Source organism: Rhopilema esculentum, chromosome 6, assembly GCF_057945365.1.
Source record: "Rhopilema esculentum isolate cy_ngs chromosome 6, ASM5794536v1, whole genome shotgun sequence".
In the NCBI taxonomy this organism is placed as follows: domain Eukaryota; kingdom Metazoa; phylum Cnidaria; class Scyphozoa; order Rhizostomeae; family Rhizostomatidae; genus Rhopilema; species Rhopilema esculentum.
Genome location: NC_142820.1, coordinates 13,917,735 through 13,936,177, shown reverse-complemented (window position 1 = coordinate 13,936,177; position 18,443 = coordinate 13,917,735). Strand labels below are relative to the sequence as shown.

The 18,443-nt window shown below is 35.8% G+C and overlaps 1 protein-coding gene across 2 annotated transcripts; it reads right to left on the bottom strand.

The window, feature by feature from the left end:
* Nucleotides 1-1,737: 1,737 nt before the first annotated feature.
* Nucleotides 1,738-13,861, bottom strand: LOC135686515 (histone PARylation factor 1). 2 transcript variants are annotated; one of them, XM_065202762.2, is made up of 7 exons: nucleotides 8,581-11,106; nucleotides 7,998-8,055; nucleotides 6,762-6,881; nucleotides 5,727-5,946; nucleotides 5,306-5,404; nucleotides 4,441-4,679; nucleotides 1,738-3,642 (listed from the first exon to the last, which is right to left on the bottom strand). In XM_065202762.2, the coding sequence occupies exons 1-7, from the start codon at nucleotides 8,617-8,619 to the stop codon at nucleotides 3,332-3,334; spliced, it is 1,086 nt and encodes a 361-aa protein (XP_065058834.2). In that variant the 5' UTR covers nucleotides 8,620-11,106; the 3' UTR covers nucleotides 1,738-3,331. The 2 variants fall into 2 exon arrangements, with proteins under 2 accessions (XP_065058834.2, XP_065058833.2); XM_065202761.2 differs by lacking the exon at nucleotides 8,581-11,106 and adding an exon at nucleotides 13,744-13,861 and having other exon boundaries at nucleotides 1,740-3,642.
* Nucleotides 13,862-18,443: the final 4,582 nt, after the last annotated feature.

Below are 18,443 nucleotides of genomic sequence, written 5' to 3'. Positions count from 1 at the left end.
ATGAGCGAAAAACAGTATTAAAGTTTGCAGGACAAATTTGGAGTAATCTTTTTGTTGTAAAGTGTCTAATTCCATCTAAATTCACCAAGAGAAACGGAATATCTTTGCCATGATTGAATGAAGCGTCATTTCCTTAGCCTAGACCAAATTAGCATACACTTTTCATTTCGACAGTTGGTACATATGCAGAAATATAGTAATTGTCCATTCCATGTTCGGTAAATACGCTCAGAAAATACAATTTATCGAGCTTGTCGATGCACCGGAGCACCATCCGCCATTATCCCGATGTGCAAGTCAGGCTAAAAATGCACAATGCCCCGTGTATTTGGTTTGTTTACAAAACCGTGACACAGCCCCTTTAAGGCAGTCTTAACAAGCTAGTGTTAAATGTATTAGGGTTGTTTAGAAAGGTTGCAATAAAATGAAAGAAATTTCTTCAAAAAAATTTGGTTTTTACTTTATGATTCGTTTCGTTTTGATGATTTATGAAACGTCATAGAAAATATGGTCTACACAGTATTTCGTAATGCCTTCCTCCAAATTTACCTGTTTATTTTTTTGGCTCCTTTGAAGATTTGCCTCTAAAAGCCCTTTGAGCTCACATCATCACTTGAGCTCACATGAGCTCGTGTCATTCTTTACCATGCTTTTACTTTTTGCTGCAACTCTTACGTATGTAGTTGATATTTTATGAGGTAAATATTGCCATGCACTTGGCAAGCCACTGGTTATGAATGATCTTCTTTGATTGTCGATTAAGAAAGGTATGAAAAAACATTCAATTCTTAGAAAGTGAGCAAAGGAAACTGCATCTTCTATTTAAATGTCAAAAACAGCAAATTGAGTGCTAAAGATCGTGCTGGAGATCGTACTGGAGATCGAGCTGGAGAGACGACAGGGAATTACTTGAAATAAACGAAACGAGGATGTGCCCAGAATGATGACGGAAATCTATTCAAAGCTGGTGGAATAAGATTTTTTGCAGGCAATTTGCATTTCTTTTGCCACGAGTCAATATGGAAATTTAGATTTATGCAGTAGATTTATGCAGTAGATTTATGCAGTAGATTTATGCAGTAGATTTATGCAGTAGATTTATGCAGTAGATTTATGCAGTAGATTTATGCAGTTGATTTATGCAGTAGATTTATGCAGTAGATTTATGCAGTAGATTTATGCAGCAAATTCATGCAGTAGATTTATGCAGTAGATTTATGCAGTAGATTTATCGGTAGATTTATGCAGTAGATTTATGCAGTAGATTTATGCAGCAAATTCATGCAGTAGATTTATGCAGTAGATTTATGCAGTAGATTTATGCAGTAGATTTATGCAGTAGATTTATGCAGTAGATTTATGCAGTAGATTTATGCAGCAAATTCATGCAGTAGATTTATGCAGTAGATTTATGCAGTAGATTTATGCAGTAGATGCTTTTCTTTCCGGTAAGCTAAACTATGGAAAAGCCTTCCTGCAGAGTCCAAGACGGCATCTTCCATGGGTGGTTTCAAAAAATCAATACAGGGTTGACTAGTTCCTTTTATACTGTATAATACCATGTAATTGTAAATAGGGTTTTAATATTATGGTTTTTTATTTTCTAGTATTTTGATTATATATTGTAATTAATTTTTTTTGGAGGGCCCCTTGAAAAACAACTTCTGTTAAAGGGCAACTCTCCCAAAACAAATCAAATATGAAATATGAAATATAAAATAATATGGTTCGGTTGGTTAAGTACCAGTCAGATATGGGCTGGCAAACGTTGTCAGTATGACACCATAAGACACATTCATTGCTTTTACTTGAGCAAGGTTGGTCTCGGAGAACTCATTAGATGGCGAGGCTTTTCCAAATAGCCATGGCTCATCTCATATCCTTATCCAATTAATATTCTTAGTTGAATATTTTTTCTTTTGTAATGAAAGCTTGCATTTATTCGAAACCAACCAACTGTATGAATGGAAAAAATAGGAAGAATCCAATGAACGGCAAAGTTTTTGTGCCAAACTATTCCAATTATGGTGAAAAAGAGGTACTTTGTCAACAGAAGGTGTGACAGCAGGAAAATCAAACAAGCTGCGGTGAAATCTAAGAATCTTGCAATAACAGTAGTACGTGTGCACAAAGAAAGGATAAGAGAAGACACTCCGAAGGAAGATTTTCCCAAGGAAATGGGCAAAACCTCAGCTGAAAACATATTCAGACATCATCACATGGGCATTTATTGGTTTTTTTGAAAACGAAACTAGACTGGAGGCAGGCCTGTCTACTGTACAGCTAGCAGTGTTGAACAGTAGTCCCTTGAGGTGAAAAGGCGAGAAAATCATGACTCGACCACAATCTCGGCCACTTGCTTGATATATCAATCGTCGTTTCCACTTGAGCCAAGATCAACCGTTCTCATTCCCACAATCGTCTACAAGTCAATAGACGGAAAGGGGACCGAAAATTTCACGGCGCCATTTCTAACCAACTGGTACCCAACCCACGACAAACCTGCTCTGTTTTTACAGCAAGCGATTAGCTTACTTCCAAAATTAACCCAGAACATATGAAAAGTCTATTGAGATTTGTCAGACCAAGAACAAACCAGCCTGATGGTTGGACCTTTTCTTAGTCCATTCTAAGGCAGTTTTCAGTATAAACATTTTGAAAATGGCAATTTATGGATGATTAGAGGATATACATATAATGAGATGAGGACAGCAATGTATTTCCCTTTAATATTTGAAGCAATAAAAGCTTTACCTTCAAACACTGTACAATCAATTAACCGTCATAGCGAGTTGATTCAATTAATTTGGAAAAACTTTGAAGGTAACGGAAGGCTTTCAAGCAATATTAAACTTGAGAAAAATTTTTTATTATATGACATAATGAATTACTAGGCAGAAACAAGTTCCACTGTGAAGCGAATAGTGCATGGAATAACAAACTTTTCATTGAAACTTTTGTTTTCATGAACCAACGGATACCAATGATTTTAAAAAGCTTACAACAAGTCACGGTTACCTTTAATTTAGTCAGGGCAACTTAGTCCAGGCCAATCGGATCACATTGGCTCCAGTCATGTGGACAGTAGCAAGGATAATTCAGAGACATCCAGTCACGTGATCGGCTATCTTGCTTTCCGTTTGAAGTCTTTTGTAGTCGGGTTGGTGTAGCCAGTCGCCTTCGGACGTGTTTCCTTGGAATTATAGCTGTCTACCACACTTATTTGAGTTCCTCCTACCATTCATACTTGCCCATTTTTTGTTAATGTCAACTGCATTATCTTCGACAGCCTGTTCAGCATCTTCAGCGACCGCGCAATCTGTAACTTGCTCTATGTCTCTTCGATGACCTGATCGACGAAAGGCTTTTCTCTGTTCTGCATATGTTTTTCGATAATTTCAGCGTAAAGCTCTCTTCCAAGAAGGGAGTACGCAAGCGGAAGTAGCTGAAGGACTTGCTGCTTAAAGGCTTCATTTCCAAAGCAAAACAAATCGATGCCCAGTTCCAGTCCCATGCCGTAATCGCATTCGTCATTCGCAAACTGAACAAAAGTGATCAGCTCATGAAGATCGTCGTAACATTTGTTCTTCTCGTCTTCATTTTTGGCTTTGCAGATCTTTGTCAAAACTTTTCTGAGGGCATCTATGAATGAAGAAACTCAAATAGAAGTTGAAAAAATGCAATGCATTTATGTAAAATGTATTAGAAGAAGGTTTCTTCTGACAGAAGTAGCAAGGACGATCATTTGTATTTATGAATACTGTATTTATATATAAGCACATTTATCCTTAGTACAAAGGTTTCTCATAGCGGCATAAATTAAACGAAATTCATAATTGCAATATCATCCTAAAAAATTGATAATTTGTTCAAATGAGTATCTTAAACTAAGATGCTGTGTGTTGCTATGATTCAAATTGTCCATAAGAAGTAGCATTCTTGACATAACTTGGCAAAGCATTGTAGTCTTTGACAACATTAAATTTAAACAAAAAGTTATCCGATCACTGCTAGCTGTTGCCATTAATAAATATGTGCATATAAAAGTCAATTGCTTGTCCTGTTTGTAAAAATGTACATTTCTTTTAACCGTAAAATGTTCCCAGAGATAAACGGGTGCGAAGCCGTGCAAGTATTTGTAAACAAAACACAACCCGGTGTTAAGATCCTCATGCCGAAGATTTGGCCATTGCACCTTTGTTTTGACCACATTCCCATAGCTAGAAACTCCACACTATACAATTGTCAAAGAAAATTAATGGAAATTTTAATGAGCTTGCTAAGATGCCATCCATCAGGAAGTTGCAGAAAGATTGTCTTTGAGTTCCCGGCCTCTAATGACGTTTTACTCTGATATGTCATGTTTGCGTATGTTGGTGGCATTTTAAAATTTGTCGAGTTTAGGACAGCAGTTGGCAAAGGTATATGAATCTCACTTACTGTCAGCGAGATTCAAGGGCCTATAGCCCACTCCGCTGCCATCAAGTGGCACGACCAGGCCCATCTTATGAAAGGTCTTCGCCACAACCATTTTACTTCTTTTCTGCGTCTTTACTGTAACTAACTGTAACGACTGATTGTAATTTTGGGCAAACTCTTTCAGGCTTACAAGAAGCACTTCAATTTTTTCTTTTTTTGCTTTGTTTTTCGTGCTCTTCAATAAATCTCCAGCGTAATTACTGAAAGAAAAAATAAAAGTCACAGAAAATTGAGCATATAAATAAACTGTTGCTGCTATTATTTGCTGCCACAAAATGCTGCCACAAAATGCTGCCATAGAGTGCTGCCACACTATCTTGGTACAAACATTTGAGTAAACTAAAGCTTTTCGCCTGACACTCTTCAGAGTTTAAAACGTTAGAACATAGATCGAAAACTCCACGCTAGGAAATATATATACCCAATTGTGGATCGAAATAGGCCAATCACAAATCTTATGTAGATAGATCCCAAAACTGCTAGATGGAACGAAGATCGGGCTTTACCAATAATCCAAAACATCTCGCCATTATAGTTTTTTGCACAATCTGGTTTTTCAAGTAAATGCTGCCTGATAGCGGAATCGCATGTTTTAGTTGTAATTTTAGATTTGCAAGACCAAGGTGGCTGTTCTCTTTGGGGGCGAGTTTTATTTCTAATACTAAACGGAACATGCTGTTTTATTCTATCCTCCAATCATTCGGGGCTACGGGGGCTCCGTCGGAATTAGGATAAATAATTCGATGCTTTCGTAAATAATTCGACGCTTTCGTAAAAAAATTCCTGTACATTTGTAAAAAAAGGTTTATTAAAGGGCCAAACATACCATACTGCTGCGAAAATGTTGTCTCCACATTGAGTAAAAACGCAGTCTTCTTCGGACCTATTTGACACTACGAGTGACGGGAGCTCGTTAGGACTGTCCCTGCAAGTAAAATACATATTCTGAATAAGAAGATTCATTTTACGAAAGCATTTTTAGTGTTGCAAACAGCGTCAGAACTGGCAGCAACAAGAAGAAAAGTTATCAACTATTCAAGGTAAAAATTCAGGAGAATTTATCACCAAAGAATTATTAGTAGTATTTTTGGTACGTCGTAGTAGGAATAATGGTACGTCAAAATAAACTGCTTCTTCAAAAGACTTTCTTAGAAACTTTCAATAGAAATCGGAGTAGCAACTGAAACTGTACTGTTCTATAAACCAAATGCATTCGTATCTATCTAATGAAAAATTTCCAAAGTTACCGGAAATATCCAAAATGAAGCCCGGTTTGGTGAGAAGATTCTCTAACGACGGTCATAACCTCTGGAGGGTCAAAATAGAATCTTGAATTGAGATGGTATTTCATGTTGCCACTACTCTCAGCCTGAACGAGTCCTTTTGTGCCTGTGTCTAAAGATAGTTCTTCATGTAACAAGTCATATGGTCCGCAAAGCTGTAAACCCAAAAGTTCCGATAACGCATCTAGAAAATACAGATGGCGTTGATAAGACGACGACAATTTATCTACCCGACCATCGCGAAACGACTTTCAATGGTGACATAGGTACTAATTATTACCATGCATAACCGCTTACACATTGAGATTATCATGGTTAAAGGTAATGCTTCATTTCTTAATATTAAGAATAATAGATAATCCTTCCATGTGCCAATGCAGGAAATGGCTTTTCGATAACAGTTTTATAAATTTTTGACAGTAAAATGCTTGAAAAAATCTGAAATTAATTCAAATGTTTATAATCTGACTACTTTAAGAATTAAATTTGAGTTAGACATCTATAAGTTTGGTGACAAGATGCTTGTAAAACCTTTGATGAAAAAAAAGACTTTAAAGGCAAGTAATCCTACGAAAACTCTTGAAAGTCTCTGAAAATCCTTTGAAAAATGTTAAACCCATCCAGATAATAAGGGTTTCTTGAATGTCTTTAAAGTTTCGTGTTTAGTGGAAGTATACACCATCTACCACTAGAATAAAAGCTATAGGCTAATCGCTTAAGATGTTGACAACTAATCCCATCGTAAAGTCGATCACAAAAGAATGAAAAGCATTTGAACTCAGAACAAAACTGTTTAAACGATATCACCTGACTCTTAGATAACGCTTACAACAGCTTCTGCTAGCGAAGCGATCAACAAACGATCAACAAATGTCACGATGTCTTTGACTTCTGTTTGTAAGTTTGCCGACTTACGGTATTTCGTGTAAACGCGACATATCAACAGACCATCAAAGAAATGAACGAGGCGAATGTCATAAAAAAGATCGACAACCTTACCATGGACATGTGATGCACCAAAACTCTTGCAAAATTCATAAAATTCGAAAAAGTCATCTGGCATTTCCATTCTTAATGCCTTTTTCATATTTTCGTGTAATTTCTCCTTTGTTTCGCAATCTTAAAAGAACAAAATTCACTTTTATACAATAACAAATTGAAAAATCCAAAAGAATATTGAAATACGTTGCGACATTCGCAGTAAAAAAACACAAGTCGTAAAATGAAATTTTTAGAAACAAACTTTGGGAGGGATAGACTACTTTTATATAAGCAAAACTAGAGAAGCGATCGATAAGTCATGTCGCAAATATGCCAATATTTTGTTTTTCAAACGAAAACAAGTAACAAAACATTTTTTTATTCATATCAGCAAGTCAAATCTGGGAACTGAAATTCAAATCAATGTGCATGGCAAGTTGGTAGTTACAAATATGTAGCTTAAAAGCTAATTAAGGCCAACTATTTCAACAAAATACACACAAATTGCTATAAAATTATACAAAATGTAATTTATGATAAAAATCTCAAGTATGGATAAAATATCTTGCATAATCTGCAGTTGCAACTTGGCATTTATGGGATTTAATGAGTTTTTTGAATATCTTAAGGGAGTCTGAATTTTTCATTCTTGGTTTTAGTGTCTCCCATAGTTCTTCTCCCATAAATCCGACTGTATTGATTCCAAGGGAAGTTGTTTGGCGTTGAAAAAGTGGAGAAATCTGGAAGATTTATCTCTCCAGCCATAATAGGCTGGATTTCAACATTGAAAAAACATCACAAAATATTAATTTATTCAAATGAAAAAAGAAGCAATTAATGCCCTCTGGTGATTATATTAAATGTAATAACGAATGCCGCAAAAAGAGATCCTTTTATCTATCATATCATGAACACCAGCAGCCCAAGAAATTGGTCTAGTGGGTACTATATCCTTGTATTAAAATAGGCCATTTAACTAGAAATATCATCTGGTCAGTGATAATGAAAGTTATGCAAAAGATTCCTTGTGAATTGGCTAAAACAAAGACTAAGCATTGCTTTATAGCTATGCTCGTATGACCATGTCTCATTCAAATTTTCAACAGATTTACAAGTTATTCTATGCTGTTCTTTCACAATATCCAAAATTCAAAAATACAAAATATGTTTTTTTCATCGTAAGTTACCATTACAATGGCAAAGTTTATCCATATTTATTAGCATAATCAATAAGTCAAAGCACAAGCCACTTACCAATCTTCTTGGTGCTTTCCTCTTCTTCGTCTTTAACTATCTTACGTTTCTTTGAAATCTAGAGCAAAAATAGTCAAATTCACCCTATAATTTTAAAAATAATCTATCATTTCAATCAAAGAATCTTTAAAATCGGAAGATTTTGGATAAATTTTCGTGAAATTTACGAACTTGCACCGTCCGCAAAAAATCAATGCACGCCAAGTTTGCTAAAAAGTTCACAAAAACCAGCTTTTGCAAAAATTTATTTCCTTAAATCCATTGGTCGATGATAAACTTGAAAAATGAAATAAAACGTTAGCCCAGACATTTATATAGTATCTAAGTCTATTTTGATACAAATAAATTCCTATAAAAATATGAGGAAGATCGAGATGACACAAACATTGGAATGCATCATTTTTAACGCTCAAGTTGAAATTGGATGTTCTCTTTTACAATTTATACAAACAGATTTATATTTTTGCGAAACAATTTATCAGAAAATTTCATGTTGTAGTAACGATATATAAGCATATATTTTTGTCGCTAACAAAATTAGAGGGGGGGGGGAGGGCTGTAGTTTCTCAATTTAAATCTTCACAATTAAAATCTTCACAGCTAGAGCAGGTCGCATCGCCATGAAAATTACGAATGGCAGTCTCTGATTGGCTGGATCATGCAACTGAAAAGGTCTGCATCAAGAGCTAGAGTACATTTCACCAGCTATGTTTCAAAGATCTGAAAGAAGGGTAGATGGCAAACATCACATACATTGGTGTAAATTATTTGAAATGGTATTTTATAACAGATTTATAAAAACATCTCTTGAAAGCGGGAGGTTTGGTTTGAAAGCGGGAGACCGGGAGAAGAATTCTAAAATCAGGACACTCAAGCACAAATCAGGAGAGTTGGAGCCTTTTTTGCTCAATCACATTCGACTATTTTACAAATAATAGTTCTCAAATGTCTCCTAGTTAGGTTCTTATCAGCAGAGATCTAACAAAGGTTTTCCAAACATAATTGGGGTTAGCTACAAATATATTATACAAAAAAGCTACTTATATATTTCAGAGAAAAGATGATCCCTTATTAGCAATCTTGCACTCAGGATACCAACACTCCTCGGTTACTTTTGTGATCATCATGACTTTAGTTATCGATGATCCTATGTAGTATTGGACAGTTGCCTGATGTTCAAATTAAGTACAAAACTAACATTAGGTAAGGAACTGCAAATAAGAGCTGTTCTTCTCTATGTACCAGAGCCTAAACAGCTCTGTCTATAAGTAGAATAGGAACGATATTATTTGGCAAAAATTGCCGTGGTTCCTTTCTTTGACTTTCCATCGTTGATGTTTGTTCCAGTCTTATTTAACGTGCAGAGAACACGGAGCCAGTGAGAGAGACAGTGTGTTGCTCTCTAACTCTGATCTGAACTGAACTGAACTAACATACAAATTAACCAGTGCCTAATTTAGTGTGGTCTTGTACACTAATAGTGGTTTTGAAAATCCAAATTGTGGTCTTGAAATCAGGAATTAGTGGGAGGATTGTCCCTCTAAGCGTTTTGTTTATTAAAAAATCTAAAATGTAAATGTAAATTTAATTCCTCCATGAGGTGTTTTTTTCCCATCATATTCTAATCATTTTATGTCTCAGAAATGCATTTTTAGCCAATCTAGGGCATTCAGTTTTAAAAATTTACTGGGCCCTCTTAGAGGGGCCTAAACATTTTTAGGCATAGTTAGTGGTATTGTAAAAGTCCCTTGAATTAGGCACTGAAATTAACATACATATAACATACATCTAGATTGAGAAGAAGTCAGCATGACATAGATGTGTGAACGAGTAAACAATGGTGAAGGGAATGCCCTTTGGTGGGTGATGCTGTGAATGATGTAAGTGGATGTCATGGTGATGGCATGATCGATGAAGGAGTAGGTCGGATTCCCGAAAATATCCTTCTATTTGCTTAAAATTCCTTCCAAAATGGACGAAAATTCTTCCGATTTCCCTATTACTTGATTTATATGGCTTAATTAGCTTCACTCGTTATTTTCGCTTTCAACTTACTCAAGAAATTATTCCTGGTGTTGCCTTGAACACACGAGCTTCATTAGCTTTTTTTCCGTTGTCTAGTTTCAAAATTTTCCTTGTTTTGTTTCCAAACTTTCCCTTGCTGAGTTTCAAAACTTTTCGAAACGTCTGATGTGTATAGAATTAGCGCGTAGTGACAATAGAGATATTAAGTTTGACGTCATAAAAATATGTTTTTAGAACTTTTATTTTGTACCACATTACTCAATAGAACACCACGAATCATCTCTCTAAATATGCAATATCAGTTAGATATATGTTACAAATTGGGCGAGCAATGGCAAGTAAGTGATGAAAAGTTTGTTTCATATTGCGGCTATTTTTTTATTCAAACGTTTTTCTAAAGCCATGATTAATAACATGGCATGATCAACTACCAGACACATCTTTCTGATAAAAATAAATGAAAGCTAAAAACCTGACACACACTTCTTTCAATATTTCTCCAGCTTACCTTGCTTTAGTTAAAACCATATATATATTTTTTAACAATGCAGGTCATCTAAATGGCAGCTTTCGCTGATGTTGACTGATGAAATGATGAAATGGTAAAGTTGTTTGAGAATTGATGAAATCAGATGAGAAATGAGGTTTTATGGCTCCATTTACTATGTAGAAATTCTGTAGAAATCATGCAAAACATCCAAAGCACTCCATCACGCTCCTACCATAGTCTAGGAGTGCAAAATGCTGCACTTGTGCTAATTTATTCCCAGGAAAGCCCACTCGCTTCAATTAGATTTCTTCTTCTTCTATACTAAAACATGACTGCATAAAAGAAGCGACTCCTGAATCCAGCAGTATCTCTGCACTAGATCACAAATCAGTGATTTTTCAGTGATGTGATGAAAAACTATCCACTAATAGTGTGGCAGTATTATCTTTAATCAAAATGTTATGATTTCAGGGACTTAATTTGATTGCTATATTTAGCTTTCAAATTCTGAAACTAGCAAAAATCAATTTAGGTAAAGTTTTCATTCAAATTTGTAAAACAGCAAATAATCTATGAACGTATTTACACAAGGTGTAAATTCAAATTTAGCTTTCAAATTCTGAAATTAGCAAAAATCAATTTAGGTAAAGTTTTCATTCAAATTTGTAAAACAGCAAATCATCTATGAACAGATTAACATAAGGTGTAAATTCAAATAGCCACAATGGTAATTTTTCAAAAAAAATATCTGAAATTCAAACTTGAATGAATCAGTACTTGAATGAATGAGTTGAATGAATGAATAAACTGAATTTCCAGCTCACATTTTGGACCTTGGCTCACACCATGTTTATAAAGGTGTAAAGGGCTGTGAAAATTTCAAATAGTTTTAGACAATCAAAGTTAGGCCAATAACTTAAAGGGTTAATATGTGCCACAAAAGAGTGCATTAAAGCAAAATGAACATGGTCAGTAAAACCAAGAGGCTGCCCCCCCCCCCCCGACTGTTCTTCAGAGACAAAAAAAATTCTAGAAAAAGTAGAAAAGAATGTAGCCTACTACTTTGGACCTGTTTATGTTCATTACCTTTAATATCTCTTGAGCTTACAATATCTTTACCATATTTGGAATACATAGCAGTCCTGCTAACATTAGGTATGCGATTACAACACACACCTAAACAAATGCCTATAACTTCCCAGACATGCCTTTTATTGCATATATACTATTCTTTTTCTCTCTTGTTTCATTAAATTTTTAGCCAATTTTCTCTAAAGTAATTTTAAATTTATTTTGTGTGTGTTATCTTGATGACATTTTTTGGGGGAGGGGGCATAATCACTCCTCAAGGCCCTGTTTCTATTACTCTATGTACGTATGTCTCCCTTTTCAGATCATTCGGCTTTCATATTTTTTTGAACAGTCCTCATAACGCCAGGCCACTTTGTTTTGGTCAAAATGAAAATGAAGGCATTCCCATGACTCTGTTTTCATCAATTTTTATATCCTTTGTTTGAGCTTGCTTTGAAACTGATAATGAATGACTCTATTTTCAATTGACTCTGTTTTTGCTGTTCCCATTTAAACTATGGGCTTTTAAATGACTGTCTTTTCTAAGGACTCCACTTTGAACAGCATTTTCAAACCAGTCGGGTTTGGTATCAAATGACTCCGGTTTTGTGTGTATTAGTTGGAGCGCAAAATCTAAAACAAACTCATTTGGATCCATTCTCATAGGAAAACAGAGTAGTGTCAACAGGGTCTACAAAACTTTTATGCTTTTACTTTATTTTATCTTAAATGTGCATCATTTTGTTCTCAAGAAACTCCTTCTGAAAATTCTGTAAAAATAATTTGATTTTATGAAGACCTCATACACTTTTTCAAACAGTGATACCTCTTTCAAATACGTATATTACATTTAAAAGGCTATCAGGACTTTATGAATATGGTAAGGTCTCCATTTTATGGATCACACACCATCGAACGCTTTAACCTTTCAAGGCACCTAAACTTAACTTTTCAGATTTTACAAAAAAATGGCTTAACTTTACAAAGTGCCTAATATTTTATTTTTTGTTGACATGGTTGTTTCGTTTATTGTCTTATCTTCATCTTTTATTGCTGATCTGTGTTTCATTTCTTTCCATTCTCTATCCTTTTCTCTTTATTTATTCAAAGTTGGTACAATCTCTAGCTATACTCAAGCTAACTTAAACCAAATTATTTAAATTAACAATGCTAAGCATAATGTAGATGTAAAATTACTGATGTAGTGTAGCACACATATTCCTTGCAAAGATCACAAGGTGCAATTGAACAATGAAAATTCTGAGATTTTTTCTTGAATATTTGAATATTAAAGTTGAGGAGGGTCCTAACTTGATTCCTCATGTAATGTATTGATTATTTGCGCTGCACTTAAAGGGTGATTTTTAAACTTTACGATTTACAATTATTGGGGGGGCTGGGGGGCTGGAGGGCTGGGGGGCTGGAGCCCCCCCCCCAATAATTGCCAGACTGTAGTATATTTCCTTTATAACAGTGTACTGAATTAGAAGGAAAACAATGGGCAGCCCCCCCCAATATGAATTTTGTTCCGACGGCACTGGAAGTCTTCGTAATTTTAACATTTGGCCCATCCACTTTCAAATATATTCACTGCTCCTGATGAGCTTGGCGCTATAGCATTTGCTCGCATGAATAAAAAGAAAGAAAATTGGCCACTACAAAATGGATGGTATGATGGGGGGAATCTAAGCAAGAAAACCAATAGCCCTCAGCCTGTCCTGCCATGTGAAAGCATCTATGGCAGTGGCGATGCCAGCCACTAGGATTTGGGGAAGGGACAAAATTAAAAAATTCTAGGCCATGGGCCTTTTTACTGCCAGGATACGCCCTTTTACCGACAGGGAAGGGAACGCTGGTTCAACTAATTCTGAATGCCGGACAGCTATGATATGAAGGCAGTAAGCATTAAGTTACATGAAGGCAGTTTCAAATCATAGTTCCACATCACGAAAAACACTTTGTCAAAAAATAAACCCTCTCCCAACATTTTATAATCGTCTTTAGATGAAAGAAAAAATCCTTTTTGTAAGAAGTGTGTGCCAAAAGAAGGGGGTGTGTGCCAAAACAGTGTGGAAAACAAAGTTTGATCCCACTGAATTATACATTACTGGGGATGATGATAAAAATTTTTGAATAGTAAACTGCTTTCGGACAACTAACCTGTCCACTTGAAGAGTTTTTGGTGCTCGATCTTCTCTTCGACTTTCCCGCCATTACTGGAAGCGTTGAAAGCCCAATGTGGTGAATAGGATACTGTTTGGCTGTTGTTGCTGTTGTACGCTCACCTGATCAGAATGCTTTAGCTTTTGGTATGCCGTCCAGAGGGGTGGCTCAAAATTTTAGATGTAAATATTGTCATGAAAAAAGGGGGGCCCATGTCGTTTGCATGGTGCAGGTGAATGATTAATTTGTGATTGATTTCCGACCTCAATAGTTGACGATTAAACTCTTTCGAAGATATTACACATGTTTTACCAGAGACCTTGATAATTGATACCTTCTAAATTCTCTGATAAAGGAATAGCAATGTAATATGGAAAATGTGAAGGATGACAAAAGGAAACTACTAAATGAGCTTCAAGGAGATCAGAAAGTGGAGGATCTATGGATCTTGTTTACAACCAAACTTTTGAGCTCAATCATAAAAAATCATACCTTCAAGACCAGTGGCGTCGCGTGACCATTCTCGCTGGGGGGGAGAGGTGCAAAATCATACTTTACCGACAAAAAATTCTTTTGTTACATTAATATTTTGCTATAAATTTAATTCTACCGACAAGCTCTGTGTACACTGGGGTGTACACCCCCCCCCCCCGCACGCTACGCCCCTGTTCAAGACTGTACAATAAAGCAAAGCAAAGACTGTACAATAAAACAAAGAGAACAAGAGGAGAAGAAGACTGGAAGATGAATAGGTCCTTGAGAAAAGCAATAAAGGCTGAGCTAACAAAGACGCACAATGACCAGGACCGTTGCAAGACAAGCCTTGTCGGGGGGCGGGGGGGGGGGGGACTACAAATTTAACTGATTAAAAATTATTGTCTGAAATTCTTTAGCTGCTGTTACAAACCTCTGCAATACATTTTGTCAATCTAACTCTGTATAAAATTGGCAGCTTCAACAGACGCTGAAGCGTTTTTAGCTTCGCGTTTGGCAGGCTACTCCAGACAACATTTCCGTAACGGAGGTGACTTTCAACCAGCGCATGATAAACCTCACATAGCTTGGATTGTGCTAGATTAGCTTAAAGTACATTTCAGGATATTTCTTGCAGTCATTTTCTTGAAATGTTTGTACTTTGTTTGTACTATGTATGTCACTTATATTATTGCCCATTGATATGAATGCTGTTTGGTAGAAGAGGTCAGGATAAGCTAGCGAATATTACCGAGAGGGCATTACGAATTGCGAATTCGGACTATTCATCTTCGTACAATGGTTTACTTGCTAACTCAAAAGAATCTACCATACATATCCAAACAGTTAGAACTTTAGCACCTGAAGCTTATAAAGCGATTAACAACCTTTATCCTGTTTTCATGAAAGATTATTTTGTACCTAAACTTAAAGTAACAGGTCACAACTTTCGATTCAAAAACTCTCTTGACATGCCAAACGTCAGGACTATCAACAAAAGTATAAGATCAATCTGGAATTCACTCCCAGATTCAATAAAGACAGCGCAAAATACTACAAAATCAAATAATTCTATTAAAAATTGGCTCCTTTAATAGAAGCGCAGATGTTCTTTTAGCAGTAAAAACAGTCTTAATTGATAGCCTTAATTGTGGAATGGCATGATCAACATTATCAAAAGATTTTTCAAGCCAATGATGCAATTATTGGAAATTTTGCGTAATTCATTTGGGCCCAAGAGCAATCAAGATGTAATAGATTGAACAGTTTCAAAGCAACCACGTAGCTGTAGAAGTCGGCTAGGGGGGGGGGAGGGGGGGGGGGAAACTCGAGCTAGAAACATACCTGAGGAGGGCAGACTTTAAAGCAAGAAAACAGATATTTAACAAACATATATATTTGGAATAAATCAAGGTCATGGAATTATAAATATACCAAATTTTCAAAATATCATTTGGAAAAATTGTAGCCAGAAGGGGGCAAGTTGTTGTCAAAATTTTCATTAAGGGGCACAGCCCCCCGGGCCCTCTGCATTTGCAGCTACGTGGCTGCTCCAAAGTCTGTTTGGCCAGAAAACAAAAGTCTGGTTTTCTCCATCCAGATGATCATATTTTGTTGCAATTCAACTTCTCTAGAACAGAGTGCATTAATTGGTTTATGTTTTGAACGATCATTTGTTTCTCAACTTTAAAAAATTTGGGCAACCCTTCCAGCTTTCCATTCTTCAGGTAAGATACCGGCAGCAAAGGAGAAGTAGAAAAAATCACAGGGCGATCCTATAATGACAGAGATTCCAATGTTTATAAATTGATTAGCAATGCCACCAGTTTTGAATTGAACAGAAACTATTTACGAAAATGATTTGTTTAACATAAATTGTTTTTTTCTGCTAATCCTATTTGACAACTGTTTTTTGCAATTATTTAACTGCCTAAAATAAAAGCTTATAAAGCTGTTCAAAACAATCTCGTCGAGCAAATAAGATTTTTTGTTTTGAATGCTATCACCATTATCATCAAAGACACTAAAAACCGGGTCTAGTAATTTTACCTTGCACAAGTGATCTGCTTGTTTTCCAATTTGTTGAAAAGTAATTTCCTTCTTCTATGAGTTATTATTAAGGTATTTCCGCTCATTGTTATGATAATTTTTTTGTTTTAAAGAGGAGTCACCCTCAAATGTGATGAAATCTGGTTTGAAAGTTTTTGAGCCTGATGTAATTTTTCTATTTTTCAAGCATTTACACCTTAGGGAACTTTTTATTTTTTTCTTCAAAAATATTTGATTTAACACTGTATGTTCAAATTATACAATTATTTTGAAGATTATATGAAGATTTAAAGTAATGAAGGGTAAAGGTTTGTCCTGTACCTTTACCATTTTTCAGTAGATAAAGGGGAACAAACATCTTTGAGTAGGTAAGGGGAAAACACACTTTTCAACAGATGGGGGAGACCATATTTATAAGTTCGGGAGGGATAGCTCATGTGGTGCTTATCTTGTTTATCAGTTTAATTAAGTTTATATTTAACTGTTATTTATTTTACAGATACTTTTGAAACTTTTGGAATACTTAGCTTTCATAGAAAGCCTGTGCTTATGTTGATGTCCCTAGAGGGGACTGGCAACAACATGCAAAGCAATATCTGAATGAAAGAAAATGAGATTTTTTGGGGAAAATGCACTTGCCTGAAGTAGAGATCTTTTAATTATATCGAATAAAAACATACCCCGAGCTTGAAATCTGAAATGAGTCTCCCACTTGTCTACTACTTTTTGAAAATCTGTCTTCGTCTCAAAGGACGTCATTTAAGGTTCGATGTTGTTGTCTTTGTGATTTTTGAAGAAATTTAATGATGTCTGTGTAATTTTTGAAACCCCTTACGTTTAATCCCAACCTTATCATATTTTATATTATCCTGTGCTTGTGGTAATTGCAGCAGCCTAAAGCAATATCGTAATTAAAAAATAGGTATTAACTTATGATCTTTAACTTATGATATATTAGCTTTCGTTTAACAACATAATGATCTTAACATTGATAATAGATATAAATATAGAGATGAAATATAGATATAGACAGCATAAGCTAAAAAATAAGATTGCATTAGCCTTTGTTAGTTTCAGTTTTTTCGACAGTGGCAAGAAACAAACACACGAAATAGTTATTACCCGATCCGGCACCATGGTTGCCGCAGAAAGGCGAGAAAATATTTAACTTTTGATGCCTCCAGTTCGCTGAAAAATCACTCGCTGAAGCTTCTTTTATCATTTCACAATACAACCTTGCTCTTAGAGTAAGAATAAAGCTTTTTGTTGATTTGATTCGTTTGACCACCTTATTGGGGCACCCAACATCGTAAATTTCGATGTTGGATAAAATTTGACTGAGGTAAAAAATTTTGGCTGCCGACGTCCAAAAATTTTGGCTGCCGTTGTTTTGAAGTGTTAAGTGAAAAGTTGGATGGTCTGATCACCTCAGCCTACATTGTTGGTTCTGCGCACACGCAGTTGGTTAAAGGGCGCCAAAATTCAATCATCGCATCGTTGTTGTTTTCTTGCGCTGGTTTCGTTCGTTTCAACAATCGCGTTTGCTTACAATCAGTTAAACTTTAATTATGGACAATATAACAGAATATAACGAATTTTGTACAAAAGAAGGGGCACCAAATCAAGCGTCAATGGAGAAACTGTAGCACAGAGGAGCTACAAGAAAGCGCAGGGGGACGAATTTAGGCCACGGCCTTATAAGGGGATGCGACGCTCGCCCTGAAAGACCGCGATGACAGTGAAAATATCTCAAGACAAAAAAGGGAAGGCAGTGATTGCCTTTCATTTTTTCGGATCGAAATGTCGCGAAACTGTGCAGCCTTCAGCGCGAACTTCTACCCAGTCCTTTTTCGATCTCCGCGTGAAAATGTTGGGTGAAATGCTGGATGAAATGTTGGGTCGTGTTTGACCACCATCGTTGGGTCACATCCCAACATAAAAGAAAAATGTTAGGCGAAATATTGGGTGAAATGTTGGATCGTTTGACCAGGGCTTAATTTCCTCAAAGTTTCATCGATTGTTAAACAATTGGTCAATTTACACAACAGTTGTATGCTTGTGCATTTTCAATTTGGAACTCTCAAAGGGAAGTTTCTTTCATTCTGGGGCCAAGACATGGAATGAGATTCCAAGAAACATCAGAATGAGCCCCACAATGTCCACGTTTAAAAGAA